The sequence below is a fragment of the Rhopalosiphum maidis genome, chromosome 1 (assembly GCF_003676215.2).
Source record: "Rhopalosiphum maidis isolate BTI-1 chromosome 1, ASM367621v3, whole genome shotgun sequence".
In the NCBI taxonomy this organism is placed as follows: domain Eukaryota; kingdom Metazoa; phylum Arthropoda; class Insecta; order Hemiptera; family Aphididae; genus Rhopalosiphum; species Rhopalosiphum maidis.
Window position 1 is genome coordinate 90,177,135 of NC_040877.1, and position 20,799 is coordinate 90,197,933.

The 20,799-nt window shown below is 28.2% G+C and overlaps 3 protein-coding genes across 7 annotated transcripts; 1 reads left to right on the top strand and 2 right to left on the bottom strand.

The window, feature by feature from the left end:
• The first annotated feature begins 7,204 nt into the window (after positions 1-7,204).
• Positions 7,205-8,328, top strand: LOC113552160. Of its 4 annotated transcripts, none has more exons than XM_026954883.2 (5): positions 7,205-7,402; positions 7,538-7,635; positions 7,708-7,783; positions 7,892-7,993; positions 8,069-8,328. In XM_026954883.2, exons 1-5 carry the CDS (start codon positions 7,393-7,395, stop codon positions 8,293-8,295), a joined length of 513 nt encoding a protein of 170 aa, XP_026810684.1. In that variant the 5' UTR covers positions 7,205-7,392; the 3' UTR covers positions 8,296-8,328. The 4 variants fall into 4 exon arrangements, with proteins under 4 accessions (XP_026810684.1, XP_026810685.1, XP_026810686.1 ...); XM_026954884.2 differs by having other exon boundaries at positions 7,207-7,402; positions 7,901-7,993; XM_026954885.2 differs by having other exon boundaries at positions 7,208-7,371.
• Positions 8,329-8,553: 225 nt separating this feature from the next.
• On the bottom strand, positions 8,554-10,299 carry LOC113552159 (sin3 histone deacetylase corepressor complex component SDS3). The gene is made up of 8 exons (XM_026954882.1): positions 9,999-10,299; positions 9,892-9,937; positions 9,697-9,810; positions 9,445-9,629; positions 9,120-9,383; positions 8,926-9,064; positions 8,784-8,868; positions 8,554-8,695 (listed from the first exon to the last, which is right to left on the bottom strand). Exons 1-8 carry the CDS (start codon positions 10,102-10,104, stop codon positions 8,597-8,599), a joined length of 1,038 nt encoding a protein of 345 aa, XP_026810683.1. The 5' UTR covers positions 10,105-10,299; the 3' UTR covers positions 8,554-8,596.
• Positions 10,300-11,974: 1,675 nt separating this feature from the next.
• Positions 11,975-19,337, bottom strand: LOC113551669 (trafficking protein particle complex subunit 10). Of its 2 annotated transcripts, XM_026954051.2 has the most exons (19): positions 19,013-19,337; positions 18,706-18,926; positions 18,342-18,535; positions 18,079-18,277; positions 17,902-18,013; positions 17,647-17,834; positions 17,374-17,580; positions 17,117-17,302; positions 16,793-17,028; positions 16,594-16,700; positions 15,030-15,357; positions 14,815-14,938; positions 14,491-14,712; positions 14,229-14,420; positions 13,921-14,166; positions 13,464-13,646; positions 13,187-13,385; positions 12,330-12,464; positions 11,975-12,195 (listed from the first exon to the last, which is right to left on the bottom strand). In XM_026954051.2, the coding sequence occupies exons 1-19, from the start codon at positions 19,077-19,079 to the stop codon at positions 12,098-12,100; spliced, it is 3,444 nt and encodes a 1,147-aa protein (XP_026809852.1). In that variant the 5' UTR covers positions 19,080-19,337; the 3' UTR covers positions 11,975-12,097. The 2 variants fall into 2 exon arrangements, with proteins under 2 accessions (XP_026809852.1, XP_026809854.1); XM_026954053.1 differs by lacking the exons at positions 11,975-12,195; positions 12,330-12,464; positions 13,187-13,385 and adding an exon at positions 13,793-13,838 and having other exon boundaries at positions 13,487-13,646.
• Positions 19,338-20,799: the final 1,462 nt, after the last annotated feature.

Consider the following 20,799-nt stretch of genomic DNA (forward strand, 5'->3'; position numbering starts at 1 on the left):
TTCCCGGAGTGGGTCTTGCTACGACGGAGGAAAGACAGTGAATGTCAATGCTGGTCGTTTCGCTGGCCCTTTTATACCTGGTTCATAAGCGATTACACAGGACCGATCTCGTGTTTTGTAAAAGATAACAAGAAACCGTCGAAACCCCAATAGTGCAATCGCCGATGAACACACAATTTAAATAAAAGTTATTATAATAATAATAAAAATAGTATAGTAGCAATATAAATAATAATAGGTAATAAAATTGGGAATAAGATAATTAAAATAATAATAAAAATAGTAGTAATAATAATAATAATAATAAGAAGAAGAAGAAGAATGATAATAAAAAGAAAAGAAGAATCTAGAACCTTCCCTGTGCATTCCCTCACACCATACGGAAAAATTCCTTCTCGAACAAAAAATTAAAAGTTAAAATATCAAACAATTATATACTAACCACTGTGCAAAGTTTGTTACTATTTATCGCCGCTATATAAAAATTTGGTCGCAAATGAAATATTGTAAAACAATGTAAATAAATCATCAATGTATTATTACTTCGAAAAAAATAAATTAAAGTTAACGAAGAATATATAAATATTGAATATTCTTCTCTATTGATACAACATTTAATATTAATACCAATGTGATATTATATGATTGTTGCTTACAAAAAGTTTTCTACTTATTACCGAATAATATTAATTAAATGGTTTATACCTTAGGTATAAATAACAACATTTTTATGAATTTTCAACTTCAATATTCCTTGCAAATTTTCGCCATTTTGATATATTTCATAAACATATTTGAACTTTAAATGCTTATAAACAAAAATGTTGACTAACGATTTTTGATTTTTTTTTTACTACGATAAGTACAACTTATAATAAACCTCGTATTATATTTTAAAGATTTTTTGGAAAGCCAAATTTTTTTTATCGACGTTTTAAGAAAAAAAATTTAGAAAAATCGAAAATTTCAATGGTTTATAAATAGTTTAAAAAATTTCTAAATATTTTGAAAATTTAATCGTAAATAGATAACTCTAATATAACATTTGGTGAAAATTTCAAGCATTTACAATGATTCGTTTTTGAGTTACAGCAAAATCAAAATATCGATTGTGCGTAAAAATTCCCGTTTTTCCATTATTTTTTTTAGGGTTTTTCCTAACGCTTTTGAAAACTACTGGAAATTTTTTACGCTTGACCCCTAAAGTACTAACTAGATGAATTTTCCTTTTCAAAGAGGGGCCGAAGTCGAAAATCGAAGCATTATTACTACTCCAAAACGTGATGACAGACAAAAAAAAAAAACACACATCATTATAAAATCAATACATTTATCACTCCGTTCAGAATCTAAAAATATATGTATAAATGTATAAATGTATATGTAAGTATAGGTATAATATTTATTTGATCATAATTAGAATGGAAGCCAGAACTCAGATATATCTTTTAAAATAGTTTCAAGTGTAGGTATCTTGTTTTCCGACACGTGTTCTCCACATAAATTCTGTCAAATATGATTCCAGAAATTTTTTTTTTGTTCCACGACTGATACACATAAAACGTACTATTGAAATAAAAAATAACCTGTTAAGAGTCATAAAACTTCTTTCTAAAAATACCAATTTTAGTTTTAAAGGGTTTTCGATTCTTTGCCGTTTAGTTCTAGGCGTGTAATTTTATTCTGATACACATAATATAAATGTAAACAAGACATTTAAAAGTATACAAGGTGAACTAAAATTTTAATAATTATTTTAAAAAGTTAAAACTTTTCTAATAACAAGTTATACATAATTATAAAAGAAAAATTATTTAATAACTAAAATATCGATACTAAACTAAGTATTATTTTTTCAATAATTTTAATTTTCAGAAAAGTTGACGGCTACAACAACATTAATTAATTCAATGCCAATACTTTAAACCAGTGTTTCTCAACCTGGAGGTCGCGGTGGTCAAAAATAATAAAACACCTTTATATTTTTAGGTTATTGATTAATATATTATTATAATAAACACAATATCGTAATTATTGGAACCTGCCGACAAAACCATAAACTATAATATAATGTGTCATAACTTTATGGTTCATTAGCGGTTATAATATGTACACGATAAGTTTGCAGCAGCGCGTTCGATTAGAATTTTCTACTGACAGTATGTACTATATATGTATATGTATAATGTATTATATACTGCAATTCCATAATCTCGAAAATTACTGCGCTGCATAAGCGACCAAAGAACGAAATGAGCCATTTCGTCAGCGTCTATGGTATTATTACATTATTGCTTTCACGCACGCCTAAGAAAAGAGGAATAACTATGCCATTAATTTACACCAACGGTTTGCCCTTTATACTTATATATATATATACGAATCCATAAAATTACCTTTATATATACCACGCGAGCCGACGGAAAAGAATACTACGCGATACGATACGCATGAAACGGAGACGGAGTAAAATTATTTAAATTTAATTTCAATTTTTCTCCGTGTTTTACTCCTCATCAAAGAAAATACTTAATTTCATTTTTTTTCTCATCGAAATACTTCAATTCGGCTATTCTTATGAATTCGCTCGAAAAAAACGTCTCTATAGTCTATACAATATAATTGCGCTCAACCGCGACGATAAAGCTATGAAGCTGTCACAAAGCTGTGAACGCATGTAAAACGGCTACGAATTATTTAATAGGAATATAAACGTCCACGCAGACTAAGACAATATACAAAAGCTCTAAGACACAACATTTTTCACCACTTCCGTAAGCGCATTCCATCATTCATGTATACTATATTATATATATATAATATAACTTTATTTTTAAAATTGACCGCCCAAATATATATACAGGCCCAACGATGTAAAAATTTGAAAATGGCCAAAATTACGGGAACTATACACAAAATACAAATCGCTATAATGCAAATGAGTGAGAACTCTTTTTAGTAATGTGATATATGTATAAGTATTTATTTTTTTACTTTTATTTGTATTTATTACAATTATCGGTTATAATAATTAAACTTTTAACTATGATTCTCCTGATCCCTTGAACTTTATCATTAAGTATTTCTTCTGTGTTTACGAGTCACGGGAGATGGTATTTTGCCATTTTGCTCTAATTTTATTACCTGTAATTTACGTCAAAATATAAAAATATAATATGTATTTTGCGCCATATCTAATAATTAATTTCAGTAATTTGTGCCACGACAGAAAACGAAATAGAATATGTAATCTGTGTCACACTTTTAATTTCAATTGTTGGAATTTAAGCATACTTATATACATTTATTTATAACTATAATATGGCTGAAATTTATACATTTGAATTATACTTATTTAATACTTTTTTTTAATTAATTTTAATAATGTTCTAGAAAATATGTATAACTATTAAAATTAACTCAATTAATCAATGATTAAAAATACAATAATATGTTAATTCGTAAAAAAAAATTGTTTAGTTATTTAAAAGTGGTGCAAGCTACCAAATACCTTTTCAAATGTGGCGAAAATTACATAAATATTTTTTTCTTCGGGTTGTTTTTGGCTCAAATTACATACGCCCAAAAAAGGAGCCCATTGCATGATTGCATGATTCTTCCCCGGGCCCCAAAATATCTTTGAACGGGTTTTCGAATGTTACGTAAATACTATAAGTAATTATTTCTACAAAATGAATAACAAGTTAATAATCCAAGTTGTTCTATCAATATAAACAATCTACAGTATTGTTTTATTAGAAAAATTATAACTAGATTATAAAAGCTAAAATGATATTAATAAATATGACGAGTGAATATATAAAATAATACTGAAATGCATACGTTTAGTGTCGGATTCCGTAACATATTTGACTTGATGTATCTTTAATAAAATAATATAAGTATATTATAGAATGTCAAATTGTCTGAGAATGGTCTACTAAGAAATTATTTTGAAATAAAAACTATCACGGGATACTTACTGGAATAAATTATATTGTTTCAATAAAGTTGAACATAATAGTATTTAATCCAGCCCACTTTAAAGTGAACTTCTGCGTAAGAAACAATTTTTGTCATTCAAAAATATGTGTGTTAAATCGGTGTTGTTTATTTCAAAATAATGAATTGTCGTGCTTTTTTTCAAAACAGAGTGAAAATATAGAAAATACTGTTGTATGTAGTACTTCCATGTTAAAAGTATCATTTTTGTTGTTGTTTTATTTACACGATTTTCTGAATATTATAATTATTGTTTGGGGCTAAGAAATATTAGGATTTAACTTGCTTAAAATGTATATTACGATGCAAAGTGCTTTCCGTCTTCTGGATATCGTATGTACCTATAATGTTATTATAAACAAGTTTTTAAAAATATGTCTTAGACATGGTGTTTAACAAGATGACAGAAAAAGTCATTTCCGGCGTGGATTAGAATTTCAGATCAAATTTTTTAGAAATTGTAAATACAGTAGCTATTCTAAGCACGACTTAAAAATTAGGGAATAAAATAATATTTAAATAAAAAATATTATTGATATATGGAAAACAGTTATATTTGTACATAAACAATAATAATATTATATAATAAGCAAAAAAGCATCTGACAGGACGACGACACAATAAACGTGGACGATTGGGGGGGGGGGGGGTGATACACGAATTCGGTGTTAAAAGTCACCTGCGCAAAATCCTTCCGATCGGTCTTGCGGGAAAATGAGTGCCGCGGACTCGTTCGCTTGGGCTTGCGACGTGTCTACCGTAACGGCGGCCGAGGCCCGACCGCCTCGGCCGCGGGAGTTTACGGCTCCGCACGACCTGAGCGTCCGAGCGCCCTCACTACCGTCAGAGGGTTGACCGCGCGTCACGGAGACCCGCGAGCTCACGACGACCCGCGAACCTGTTTGCGTCCGCAAGTGATCTCTGGTGAAATGTGCACAGGGGATTTACCCGCCTTCTCGTATCCCCGGGGATCCGCTAACCCGCACGGACGCAACATGCGCGCAATACGGCTCGTTTTACGCGTTTCCACGCCGCCGACAGCGGGAAACACGTTTTGCCTTTTCGTTGCGTCTGACTCTTCTCGGCGTTTATCGCTCTCCGCGCCCTCCACCGATGCACATACCGCCATTATAACTTGTTCGACCACATGACCGATTACCGGCGATGGTAATTCGTTCATCTGTGCAGTCGTTTCGTTCATCTGTGCAGTCGTTTCGTTCATCTGTGTAGCCGTTTCGTTCATCTGTGTAGCCGTTTCGTTCATCTGTGAAGCCGTTTCGTCCGTTCACATCTCCTCTTGTGTTTCGTTAATAAGTGCCGTTTTGTCCGTTCTCGTCTGTTTCATCGTCAATCAGTGCCGTTTCATCAGTTTCCATCTCCGTTGTTTCATCTTCATCTGTAACTCTTTCTATCACGTTTTCCACCAGTTCTCTCAAGAACGTTCGAATTGATGCAGCGTTCTCGTCTGCCATGTTTTTCGATACCATATCGTATTGAAAAGGTAGTCAATATTAGTGCGAGAAATGAATGCGTCTGACACGTTGGGCGTCTGGTAAGTTAATAAGCTTATTGAGTTTATTTTTTCGTACACCGTGGCAGATCATCCGGACAACGAGCTCACGGTGTCGTTTATTACTATAGCCAGCGACTACCACCGCGTTCGTCAATAATTCTAATCGGCCGACATTATAGGATTTCGCGAGCCCGTTTATTTTTTTCAAACACTATTATTACTATTATTATTTATTTATAGAAATTACCTCTATAGTAACATTATAACTATTTAACGAGGATTTCGGATATTTCGATTCATACTGTACCCGTTAGGTAAACTTTTAAGTGGTCTTTTTTATTTTATTTTTCAATATAATATATATTATATATTTATACTTCATTCAGTTTAACTCTTTGCCCACATTTTTTCAAAATAAAAAAATTGACGATGTCGAGCAACTGCACATTTTATTATCATTATTATGATATGTAATTTTGCTATAATTTAATTAATAGTGCAAGTGTATAGTATGATGTATATTATATTACCGTTATAACACAGTTCAATATATCTATTGGAAAATAATTATTAATTTGTATTGGACTTTCATTTAATTAATTTATAAAGCGTGACAAAATAAAAAACAACATTTGAAAAATCAAATAGAATGTAGTAAAATATTATGGATATTTTCAACTTTTTTTAATTAAAAATTTACCTAAAAAATATTTTTAATCGTTCAAAATTCTAACAAGTTATCAACACAAGTCAATACTATTAAGATGCTTGCAGGTTAAATTGAACCATATCAAAAGTCAAAATATAAATGTAGTAAAACCGCATGGTGTATATAACTATACGATTTTGCCCCACAACACTTTCAAAAGAAATCGAGCTTCATATGAAACATTAAGTAAATAAATGAATGTATTTAAACTACAAAATGTAAATTACACTTAATTAGCTATTGAATAATAATAAAAAGACGCCTGTAAAATTTTTTTCTTATGAAAATTCTTATTCAATAAATAAATAAACAAAACATTTCAAACTAGTGTATTCAGTTTACGTCTATGATATCAATAATTATTGATAAAATTCCGATTATATGATTTTGCTCCACTTACGGTAATAACCCGCTTTTTTGGATCTAATTTGTGCTTTAAAGCACGAACTAAAGCATATCTTAGTTCGTGCTTTAAAGAGTTCAACATTTTTACTTTATTACGGTATTAATTAATAGAAAGATAAAATAATAAAATAAAATTTCAAATATCAACCTGCCGTAATACTAAAAGTAAAATAAATTACTATTTTATATTTATACAATTTTCTTTTGAATAATTCTTTACGTCATATTTCATAGGATGTATCTCACATTCTCACAATTTTATGCTTAAATTAATATTTAATAATTATTATTCAGGTAATCTTAAATAATTAAATAAATTTGGGAGTGCTAAAATATATTTTGAAAGGGCTAAGCCCTCTAATTCCCCTTATAGTTGTGCCAATGCACTCGTACCTATGCGAAATATTCACAGAACAATATATATATAATGTATTATTAATTCATTATGTTTCGTCTATATAAAACATATAAAGAATTATAAATAAATTAGTAAATAATGAATAATATCATATTATGATAGTTAATGATAAAAAAAAAACAATGATATTGTTATCAGTATTTTTGTTGTTATTAGCACGATCTGAGATATATCCACTGATATGTAACATATAATATAGAATAAACTATATTATATATTATATTGTTCTATATAATATCTCAAATAGTGGCTTCTTCAAATTAGTTGGTTGACCGGTCATCACGAAACACTATCGGTTATAGGACATAGGCCTTTGTTTAACCTGTATGTTTTAAATCACGGTTAATGGTTATTGGTAAAAAATAAATAAATCTTCACAGATTATAAAATACATTCTATATAATATGCTCTATACAGTATACACTCTTACAATAATACTACTGTATAAATGTTAACTTCTTAAATCTTATAACGTAATTCTATTTTAAAGATTTCTTACCAAATACTTCAAACAATATGTCAGATAAAGCGATGCTCGTATTGGGAGAAGCTCCAGAATCCGATGATGAAGAGTTTCAACACGTTGAGGTAAGACCTACTATAGCGTTATTGTTATGTTTAAAACACACATTGCCATTGAAAAATAATGATTATTTTCAGAATTCAAAAATTGGAATAGCCGAGAGTGATCACGCTGAGTTTGAAGCCGATTCTAATTATCGGACAAGTAATTCAAGTAAGTCAAAGCAGTTGTTTATGCAATCAATCACTTTCGAATATTCACTAGTTATCTAAATAGTTATTTTAATTGTATCATACACCAACTGTTTCTCATTAATGATAGCTTTTATAGAAAATAGAAAAAGACAAGTGGGAAGAGAAAGTTTTGCTAGCCGCTCTGACAATTTCAAAATGTCTGAAGACACTTTACTACATAGAAAATTAAGTAAGTATCTATGGCAGTGTTGCTGATAAATGTCCATCATAATTCATGGTTATTTGTTTAATTGAATTTGTTCAGAAGAGAAAAATATGCAGTTTTATTCAAATCTGACGACATTTAACAAGGAAATGTATGTAAATGCTATGAATAAAATGAATGAAACAAACCAACAGTTGGTCAAAGCTCAAGTATTACTGCAAGATTCTGTGACTAATTGGAAGTATATTGAACAAAATTTATCACACATCAAACGGAAGTTGAATGATATACTGGCTGAGGAATATATTCCTAAAATTATTATTTAATGCATTTTTTTCAGTTAATACATGTTATAATTGTTATTCTATATTTCTATACAGAAAAAAAAAATGTATTCTACTATATTTTTACACTATAAACGATGATTTAAAATAATTACATTTTGAATACCTTGATTTAATCATAGGAAATGTAACATTATTATAGGATATAAATTATAATTTTTATACATACTAATAATAAAAAATAAAAAAAAACAAAATGATACATTTTAAAATAAAAATACATGCTTAAATATATATAAATATATACATAGAACATAACATCTGAATAAATATAAGTAGTTGTTTAAACAGCAGCTCGACGTTTGATTGACATTTTACCTTTTGATAGGTAAGACAGGTTAATACGAAATTTACTGTTGTCTGATGTTTTCTTTACCCAAATCTGTAATAAAGAAAATATTAGGTATTTTTAATTATGCTATTTTTCAGAATGTAGAATATAAACTGTCTTCATAATTTTAATGACTTACAGTTTCGTTGCCAATGGCAGAGATAACAGCTGGGAATTTTGCCATTTGCCTTCCTTCGACAAAAACAGGTTGTCCTCGATGATACCTAAAATTAAAATAATTCATATCTAAGGAAACGATTATACAATTAAATTGTTCATACCATCTCTTTTCAAACAGTAGTTTTCCATCCTCAATTCGCGTATCTGGTATGGCTGATGATCCCCCCTCAGTGTCTGAATTCTGACATTTTTTAGGACTCATATTACCTGCAGTTGAGGAACTTGTACTTGGAAGAAACCCTAAACAGTAATTTAAAATAAATACTATCGCTATGTAATTGTAAATTTTACCTACCAGGTTTCCTAATAGATGAAGAATTAACTGTATCACGTGTTTTTACTGTAGGAGTTGTTGTGGTAGAAGTAGACGGTATTGAAGCCAAAGACTCTTGAATAAGCTTAACATCATGTTCAATTTCATGATCTTGCAACAAATAATAAATATTTGATACTGGTGGTGGCTTGCGGCGTTTTTCTTGAGGCGCTGGCACTACTGGATCATTTGGTCTTCTTCTCAGTTTTCTTGTCATAGCAGGTTTTTGATCTGACAAATCTGGAGCTGGAAACCACTCGATTAGTATAAAAGGATGAAATATACTATAAACATATGATTTACATACAAAGTTCCACATTTAAATTTTCATGTTCTATAGCTTTTTTCCTCTCATTTAATTCTGATATCAGAGTTTCAGTGAGTTCAGAATTACGATCTTCAAACTCTTTGTGAGCTAGACGCCGTTCTCTAATAAATTCTCTTTCAATAGCTTCAAGCAAGCAGTCACGCCACAAATTGTTCATCATTAGTCTATTAGAATATATATTGAATGATTATACTGGTATGATAACATTGAGAAAAACAAATATTAACTCACTCATTTTTATGTTGGGCATCTAATTTTTTCAATTGTTTTACATATTCCACGTGCGTCCCATCGCGCAACTGTTGTAATTGCTTTTGGATACTAGCCAATTTGTCTTGATAAACTCTAAAATAGTTTAAAAAAATTAAACATAAATAGAATTTTATCATCAATACAGTTAAATCGCGCAAAAATCAGCTAACTTACTGCTCTTGTATTTCAGTGTGTTTCTCACGGTTTTCTTTCCCTTCGTCTGGAAAACAGAAACTTATGGCATTAATGTGTTTGTTTATTTCTTATAAATTAGTTCATACCTTCGGAGTCAGTTAAGTCTTTGTTTTCGATTTTTACACTGTTGTTGTCGTCGTCGTCCATTGAGAATGTCGAAGATGGCGACATGTTACTGTCGTGGAAAGACATTGTTTGTCAATAACAAACAGCTCCAACCCACACTCGTCCACGAAATTGATTCAACAACGTGAAAGAATAAAATTACAACAAATAATGATGGAACGCTTCGAGACTATAGCAAGCCAACTAAAAACTGTAAGAGACAAGAGCCTAAGCCGTAAGGAAAAAATATTTTAATGCTATTATTTTTTTTAATAATAATAAATAATAACAGATAATGAATATCAGCTATTATCTAAATTATAATTTATCAGTTTAATACGATCGATACAACAACGGTTGTTATGTTGTTATCATTAAGACTATACTTATCACTTGATAATGCTCAATGCAGTTAGTACGCACCGGTTTTGAGAACGTTTTAATTTTTTTGCTGTCTATTCATAGAAATAAGATTAAATCACAGATATATAGAATAAACTTATTCTTTGTGTCTGTAGATTAAATTCTTCTATAGACCTACAAAAAAAATAATAATGTATTATAATATGTGATATTATTTAATTTATGGTAGCTATAATCTACCTACTATCTATACTAGACTATTTACATTTCGTGTTTTCCTTGCTGTGAATTAAATTTAAAATTCTATTTAATTTAAGAACCAAAAACGTATAGTTATTAGTTATAAATATATAATGGAATCGATTTTAAGTATTATCAATGAAAAAATAGATCTATTATGTATTGTGCACAAAACACCTGTAAAAAAAGGTTAATTGAGTTTATTATGAATTCAATAAAAACATAATTATGAGGGTAGGAATCAAGAAGATAGGTTAACCAGTATCTATGCATGTAAATGATGATTTTATTTATATCATATTATATTATATTTGAACTTTGAAGAAAAATTATTATAGTAATTGTTTAATGATTTGACGGTTTATACGGTTAAGGATAATCAAATTATAAGACGTACTTTATAGTCTTACCATGGTGTGATAGTATGTTTATGGTGTAGTTTATAGGAAATTTAAAATTAATAATTGAAAAAATATAACTGTATATTGAAGTTTATAATTATAGTAAACCTAAGTAATGGTGAAGTTAGGCGTCCACTACAATTAAGAATTTTCTAATTTATGAAATATCTAATAAGTATCAGTGTTTGGAAAAATTCTGGAAGTGGCTGGATGTTGTGAAAACTATTAGCATACCCAGTACTAAGGCCAGAGTTAAAGACTATGACAAAACATGTAAAATTATATAATTTCTTAATTTTGTTAGTAGTATGAATTAAAATGATTGAAAACAAACAAATTTATAAGATAAATAAACAATTTCCACTGTCACACAATCAATATGTAGATTTTGTAATCTTGCCAGGCTCCATACTTTTATAGGTGTGTTTAAAAAATATATGTGAAGTACAAGCAATTTGGAAAATCTGTTTATATCAACCAACATTTTTAAGGAATATGGTAAGTTATCTAAACATTTTTTATAATTAAGTGGGTATTTAATAAAATGCCAAACGTATCACAAGTGACGTATAATGCTAACTTTTGAAAAAAATATTCATACATTAATACATATATAATATAATATGTGACATATATGTCCTTTAAAAGACAATGATTGAAATTTGTATTTGTTTAATATGTTTATAAATCAAGTTAATAGATTGGATTAATAATTATTATATTAAACATACAGATCTTACTTGACTTAATAAGAAGTAAGCTTTTTTTTACTTTCTTAATCAAATATAATAATTTGTATATATTTTGTAAAAATGAATAGATAATAAAAAAAAAAGTCAATTATCTAGAAAATAAAATAACATGTAATATATAATACAATGTATAATAAACCCTGTACAATATAATATATAATATGTATAACATACTTTAAACAATGGCAACAAGAATAATGATATAAATATATTGTATGTATATGAAATTTTAATATTAAAAATATTATTTATTATATTTATGACGTATATTATAACATGAGCAATAAATTTTTTTGGATAATACTATAAAAATAATTATTATACTTAGGATGTATCTGCTGTTATACGAGGTAATACATGTGTTTGTACACCTTTACTTGCATCGTATACTTGACCAGTTGAAAATTGTTCCATTTTAGATTCTGTAATATAAAAATTAAGAAATTAACATAAAAATCAATACATTGGATTCATTTAAAAGGATTTTATTAGAAAGGATTCAGTAATGATTTTCCATGGAAATGAATCATAACAAAATATTAATGTTGTAGCTTACCTATGTTTTGACGTGAATTGGATGGAAAGTAACGAAAAACATTTAATGTAGGTATAGGTAAATATCCACTCATCAATGGCATTACCTCGACTGAAACACTCTGTGTTATTGAATTTGGTAAAAATGTAATAACATCTATATGAATAATCAAAGAATACAATGAAATTATTTTAGTTATACTTAGCATATTAAATATAAACATAGGTATAATAAATTAGGTAATTGTTATTTGTAAAGCGAACACTATATTTTCATTTTGGTATCTCAGTAGTTATCATTTTACAAGCCTATAGTAAAACAAAATTATATACAACAGTATACATTTAATTTTGTTAGTTACTTTTAGTTATAGAATGAATTTATTTATTAACAAATTCAAACAACATAACTTTAAAAATTAAATGTGAATTGTTAAGAAGACGCTACATCCACATGTGTTGTCTTTGTCTGACACATGTAAAACATAGCATGAACCACTCAGGTTGTAGTGACAGTTAAGATTCCAAATTGATATACAATATAGTTGAGAATATTATCTGTGAAATAAAATCTTAAATTTTTTTTTGATATCACTTAATGAAAAAGTTCTTATTGTTTAAAATCCATTATTTTTGAACTTGATTACTTTTTTTTTATAGTTTTTAATATTGAAAAATAAAAATGATATTAAACAGCCAAAGTTTTACTTTTTATGAGGTAAAAATTTCTTTTTATAGTTATGACTGTAACTTTCTCAGCTCTTTCTTGCGCAAAATAGTTTTTGTTATGCTCTATATTTGTAAGACAGAGACAACATATGCGGGTGTTGTGTTCTCTCGAAAAACAATTAAATTAAAAACACATTTTATCGAATATACCAGATCCACGACCACAAACTGCCCACATTGTTTTGTCTGCAACAATTTCGTATTTAAATGAAATTTCACTTGGAGGAATGTTTGTTTCAGAATGTTCAGATCTCTTGAAATGTGCAGTGTATGTGCATACTGTATTCATGCGACAGAATTCTCCACTTTTACCAGCCATTTCAACTCCACTTTCAATTAACAGTAGTGTCTGTTTTAATTAAATTTACATAATAAATAATTTATATAATATGCAAAGTGATTAAATAAAATAACATTACATTTTTACCTTATAATTGTTAATAGTAAACTCAAAACTTAAATCTTGAGTACAATCGAGTTTTTCAGCAGAGGAATACTTTGTATGGAAATTTAATCTCAATGATTCAGCAAACGATCCTAATGTTTTAATGTCTGTAGTTGATAAATTTATTTCCCACAAATAGCCTATTGTTTCACCATTTTTCAGATACTAAAAAACATTTTAATTGAGTATATTTTACTAAATTGAATTCACTACTACAATATTAGATTTTCCATGAATATCAAAAAATAAAACACTAGAAATATTATGTTGCATAAACTGAGAAAAAGGTGCATTTATAAAGAGGTAAATACCTCCAAAAAGGAACGTTTCTTCAAGTCCACTGCATGCATCTTCTGCCTAAATTTAAACCCCTAATGTTTAACCCAACAAATAAAAAGAAAAAAAATCTACTAACTTTAGATGCTTGTTGAATACTTACAGTTAACTGGTCACATGTTGTGTTCATTGAGGTTAACTCGACAACTGAATTAGTAGGACTAACACAGATTATTTCTGGTATCTTCAAAGCCAATGACCAATCAGTATGACAAGCAATGTTTATACCAACAAATTTACGATAGTGACATGTATGTAACCTATGAGTTACAGTTAGCGGAAGATTAAAGTCTATAGAAACGCAAATCATTTCTTCGTCATCTGATGAAGTTTCACATTTTATCCATAACTAAAATACATTTATAGTTAGAAATTAGAAATTTTTTAAATATATCTTAAAATATAAATTACCTTATGATGAACTATTCTAGGATGATCTTTTAATGGTGGTAATTGGGCAAATAATTTAATAGGTAAAGATACTGAATGACTAGAATTTATAGATAATGGAGATTTCATATACATTTCAGAGCAAAATTCTGTTTTATCCTCCAAACAAAAAGTTAAACCAGGCGTGGAATGTAATCGAATTTTTTCAACAATCTAAAATTAAAATAAAAAAGCAAGCATAATTTTTTTTTTGTTACTATGTAATTAGAAAAAAATGAATTACTTTTTTCGATTTTGTCCCAAACTGAAGAGACAATGTAGACAGTTCTTCAATACCAGCAAATAAGCATTTATTATCTGATAAAATAAGCTGAGCAGTTGAGTTAACATTTTTTAATGCAAACATAAGACCATAAGGTATACTAGTCAACAATTCTAGACGAGGTTGTAGTATTACAGATAATTTGTCCAAAAAGTAAATTCCAGATTCTATATTTTTTGAATTCTAAAATATAATTAACATTTTTTTTCTTAGTCTTAGAATAATAATCTGTGCAGTCTTATAAAATTAATGTCAGATAGAAAAAAATAACTATTTATTACTTACATTAAGTGTTAGGTCAATAATATTCATTCCAGGTTGAATTTCTACATTATTTGCAGATATTATGTCATGAAATTCATTTTTGTTATAATTCATAGATGGTTTTCTTCTTTGACTATCCTGTCGCCTACATATAAATAAATTAAAGATAAATAATATAGCTATTTATAATACTAATAGTATGTTAATAGTATTATAAAATAATCGGAATTGATTACCTCAAATATGATTTTTGATTTAAGCAAGTTATACCAGTAGATGCAAAATGGCCATCTTGTTGATAATTATGATTGTATGTCATTGGTAATATATTGCCTTTGTTTATATCATAACTATAGGTGTTTTTTACTAAGTTTAATTTATTTTTCATTTTTTTCAATGCAGATCCAATTACCACAGAAATGGAAATTTTTGGACATACGATAGTTTTAGGAAGATTGCTTTTAAATTTTAGTGACACTGTGGATGGATAATTACTTTCTTCATTGTTGCATTTTACATCTATTTGATCCAATACTATAACATCGTCCATTGGATAAATGCATTCTATAATATTATTGATTAAATTCAGTTGAATTAGTATTGTATTATAAAATGTTTAATATATTATAATTGTAATTTTATAATATGTATAAAAACAATACTGTAAATGTCACAAATATTTTGATTATAAGGCAAATATAAAGTCTGTTGATATGTTTATTGATTAAAAAAAAAACCAATTAGTAAAATAACTTTAAATATTTTGTTTAAAAAATATAAAGATACTAATTAACGTAGAAAGTTTTACTTATATTATTTGTAAATTATGCTGGTATAAATAATAGGTAATTAATAATATTATATATTTGAAGAAAAATAAAACGCAGAAAACATTTATTTTTACCTTTCTTTAATCAGTCCTTATTTTTATAAAATTGTTGTCATAAATTCAAATGTTTATAATAGTTTTTTGCAAAATCTGATCACTAAATATTTTCAGTTACTTAATTACTTTATATTTAGATGCTTGGATTGTTTCATTTTTAAATTTAAGTTTAATTCATGTTGTTGAGGAGTAATGGAGTATGGAAAACAAAGTCTTCTATAGTCCTCGTGGTTTTCAATATAACCATTTTTGTTACATACAATTCCAATCATATTGTTAACTTGTTCACTTTAATTGATAATTTATAAAATGATATGCATTTATATACATATATACTTTAAAACATCACAATCAATACAGCTAATCATTTTTAATAATTGTCAATTAGTTCAAATAGTCTATCTTTTCCAATAGAGATGAAGAATCTATTAGCATTTTATCAAACAATTAAAATACTTAGTTATTTTTCAAGTGAATATTAAATTATGGGTGGAGTAACAAGTCTTTGAATAATTCTATAATGTTTTTAAAAATTATTTCTTAGGATTAAATGTTCCAAAAATATTTATATAATCATCATACTTTTCTGTGCAAATTTAATTAGGATAATATAATGTGCTCATATTTTTAAATAAAACATTAAGGAGAAATACTTACTTACATTTAAATAAGTATAAACTTTAAGACAAAAGCAATAAATTATACCAATAAATATGCTAACAGTTATTATGTTTAAATAAATATTAAAATTAAATTTTATAAGTTTACATGAAATTTGATAATTTTAAGACAATAATCTAATGCTTGTTTAAAATATTATTGTTGCGTCTTCAAAAATAATTAATTGTTAAATAATTACAATATTGTTTCATATCAACATATAAATTAATAATTGGAACTCTAAAATAACTTACCTATATTTGAATCTTGAATCATGTTTAACATTTGGTCAAAATGATCTTGTCTAATTTGAAGGTTGCATGCAGAGGCTGAAGCTAATTGTAAACATGTTTTTACAAATCTAAGATTAAAAAAATATATTAGTTGAAATATTTACATTGTGATATAATAAAAAACTATAGAACTAATAAATTAATAAAAAATGAAACATACTGGTCAACATTGCCAATTTTTTTAAAACATTTGACTAATTCTAAATTTGTTTGTACTATTAATAGTTTCCAGTTATCTTGTTCAAATAGCTTTAAAGCTTTAACTAAAAACATAGTTCTTTTTGTTGTATCCCCAGACAATGTGTAAAATTTAGCTAGTTCTAAACCAACTAAGCTATGGGCACATCTCATTAGTTTGTTGTGTTTATAAGTGCTAATGGCTAATTCAGCTATATCCTAAGTAAATAAAATTATACAGTTATTAATATTATTAAAATTTTTTTTCTTTATACAAAAGTGGTATGTTATGTAATACTAAACATACCAAATAATGTTTACTGAATGTTTCAGAAGAAGAGAGAGCTGTTTTAAGAGTTGCTACAGACTCAGTAGCTGTAGTCAAATCGTGACCACTTTGCATTCCACCACATAAAACTTGTACAGTATGAAGTTGTTCAGTAGTTTGAACATTGCCTGGGAGTAGTCCACAAAGATCTCCTAATTCATATAACTTAAAACAAAATAAAAATAATAAGTAAATAATTAAATAAAAGAAATAAATAATGAATCATTAATATTTACCTTCTTTAACGAATAATATAGAAGTGGAGCAGTGTGATGAGAACATTCTTCTAAATGTTCTGGTTTTTTAACAGATTGACAAATAACTAAAATTTGAGCGCAGCATTGCAAAACCCAACAAGCTACTGAACCTTGTGGACATTCAATTTCTAATGTTTTCAAGTCACTTACTGCCTGATGGAGAAATATCAATGCTCTCTCGGCCACCTGTAATTAACATTTGTTACTTATTGTGAACAAAAATAAATTAAAAACAAAAAAATTAATACACACAATCCAAGGCTTGGATGCAGCCATCAATAAAGACGCTTGACGTGAAAACAAATAGCATCTAAATTCAAGGAGTGATAGTTTTCTAATTTTAATGGCTTCTCTTTGTTTACGACTTATATTTTCCATAAATAATACAGCAGACCACCATTCTAAGACAACTTGGAATTCAGTTAACCATTGAGGAACATCTATAAAATAAAATAAACAACAATAAATAAAAATACCACATGTTTATTATATATTATATCTATTTACTTCCAACTTGAGAATTTAATATAAATTGGGTAAACATGGCATCTAGTTCATCATATTGGACTAAAGCTTCATCATGAATTCCAAGCATTTCCAAGGCAAAAGCCAATTCTTCCTATTTAAATGTAATATTTAAAAGATAGATTTTGTAAATTGGAAGTATACGAAAATGTGTGTTACTTGGTATAAAAAATATTTGCAAAAACTCCAAGATGGATCATTTCTTTGTTCTCTATAATTTCTTATATTATCTTCATATTTTAAAAATAGTCTGTCAAATGCAGACAAAATTAATAGACGTACATTGGTAATTAATGCCCTCCATGCACTGCTGCCACATCGGACTTCTGATTTTGGAGGGTTTATTACAGATAAACAGCTAAATATAAATAAAATGTTGCAATTAATGTTGTATAATTAATTAGAATAAATTCAAGACATACCGATCGGCTTTTTTTTCAGCAAAATCACTTTTGATCTTGTCAAAGACAGTTGTTCGAGGCAATAATTTATTATGTTTTCTCAGATCATAAGTTTCAACTACGACTATCACCCAATCAATAATATTGTGCTTGTTCATTTCATTCATCCATTTATCAATTTCATCTCTTAATAAAGATTTATACACTTCCATATCCTAAAAACATTAAAAAAAATTGTTTAGATTAAAACAGAAAGACATAATATATAATGAAGTAGTCTAATAAATGGTTAATAAAATATAGGTAAGTATGTATATTTTAAAAGAAAAATGTTTAAATTTAAATTATTCTATAAATTGATTTATGTAACATGAGAATTGCTTACCAAACACTGAGTCCAAAATGTATGCATAATTGGACGACCAACCAGATTACGACTACTGATTTGTTCAGCCACAGAGTCTTTGTTGAAAGGTACAAAGTCTGTAGACAAGGTGACCATTTTCATAGGTCTGCCGTACTGACGCCTCCATTCGATCGGTTCCTGGCTAAGTGACTGGCTGAGCACAAGTTTTAAATTTTCAAATAGCTCCTTGTCACCGGCATCTATAACAAATACAATGTTGCATCGACCTGTAAGTGGCAGAATGCACAACTAGCAAATCTAAATAACAGTATATAATTTAGCTTGCATGTAATGAGAGGTTTGTGATCGGATATCCGGAGTGCATCATTGCCTTTTGGATTTGCTGTGGTCATTTTTCCTCAGCAACACAATTCGTGTACAGCATATCACCAAGGTGTGATGTGCCAGTTCGAATACCGGAATACCAATGCGTGCCAACAATGAACCGCACTAAGCAGGTGTTTCTGTCGTCGCGGCTGCGAGCAGTACATTGACGTGTATGATAAATACGTCGACGACACGCAGCGATCAATTAATTATATTCGACACGACAATTGGCCAATTTGGCCGATTTGTATTTTTTAAATCTTCCGGATATTATCATAGCACCTAGATACCTATATTTTTATCAGTGGCCAGATCGCGTTTCGTATCCTTATCAATCAGAGCGGCAACATATTATTCATAGATAATATAGAATTTTGTATATTATTATTAACTACTACTAAATACTATAGTATGGCGAGTGTGATACAAACCAATTATCGATAATTGTATGTCTATTCTAATTCTATTGTACTATAAGTATAGTAAGTACTAAATAGTAACTGCTCTACTGACAAAGTCAGACATCAATACCAAGCCAAGGTGGGATGATTGTATTAAATATTGATAGTATATTTGATATTGATACACATTAATCCGTGCTTAGTAGTCAGTACTATTACTTCTGCGAATAATAAATAATAATACATATTAATTGCTAATATATCAAAAGATTCACGTGGAATGTGAATAAAAAACCATTGTGTTATTAGTATAGATAATAAATCTATTTTATTGGAGACATTGGAATAAGGTCACGGTAAACATCTAAACATCTTCTCTACATCGAGATCAGTATCATAACTTTAAAATTTGCAAGGCCGCCCGAGAAGGAACATTTCAAAATTCCCTTCCACCACTAATCAAGGCAAATATTTAATAGATCTTAGTGGTGTTCACCTATTTGCTGAAATTATTTTATATACTTTTTAAATATTATATAATTTCATGAATAAACTAATAGTAGTGTCTAGTGTCTATTAGTAACTAATAGACACTAGACAACATAATATAGCGGTATATGCATTATTTTGAGTGAAACTTTTACAGAACTCACTTTTTGAAAATTTGAGTCTACCTTTGTCAATTGCAAAATACGCGTAAACTTCAGTTTTTAAAAAAAAATTGGATTTTCAGTAGACAGTAAGATATATAATAAGTATAAAGTAGGTATCTTGTACACATGAAAATTGAATTGGTAACATATTCACACACGTTGCTTAGCTTCATAGAACTAAATTATTGTCAATCGTTTTTTATAATTATTACAATAAATTTACAAAAAATATAATATGTATTATTAAAATAAAAATATACTTCGGGACTAGGACCTATATTTAGTATTTGGTACCCTCATGGCCAAAGGTTTATAAATAAAGGCAATACGTATATGGCTATATATAAGCTTGAACTCAATCGTGGTGTGTTTTTTTCAGGTAAAACGGGCTCAAATGCTCAATTGTATTACACACTTACACTATGACTAGCCTTTTATCAACCCTACTCAACATCAATAAATATCACAACTTATAGTTAACAATAGACACAACTAGGCGTCTTGGCGTCTTGCCTCTAGGTTTATATTATATATATTAGGGGTGCTAAAATTATGGGCGCACCGCATGAATAAAAATATTTTATGAATCCGTATTTAAGCATGCACCGTATTTCCACACAGTTTAAAAAATGAATGCACTGTAGCTCAGCATTCTAAAAATATTTTTAACACCAAAAGTCCGTATGCCATAA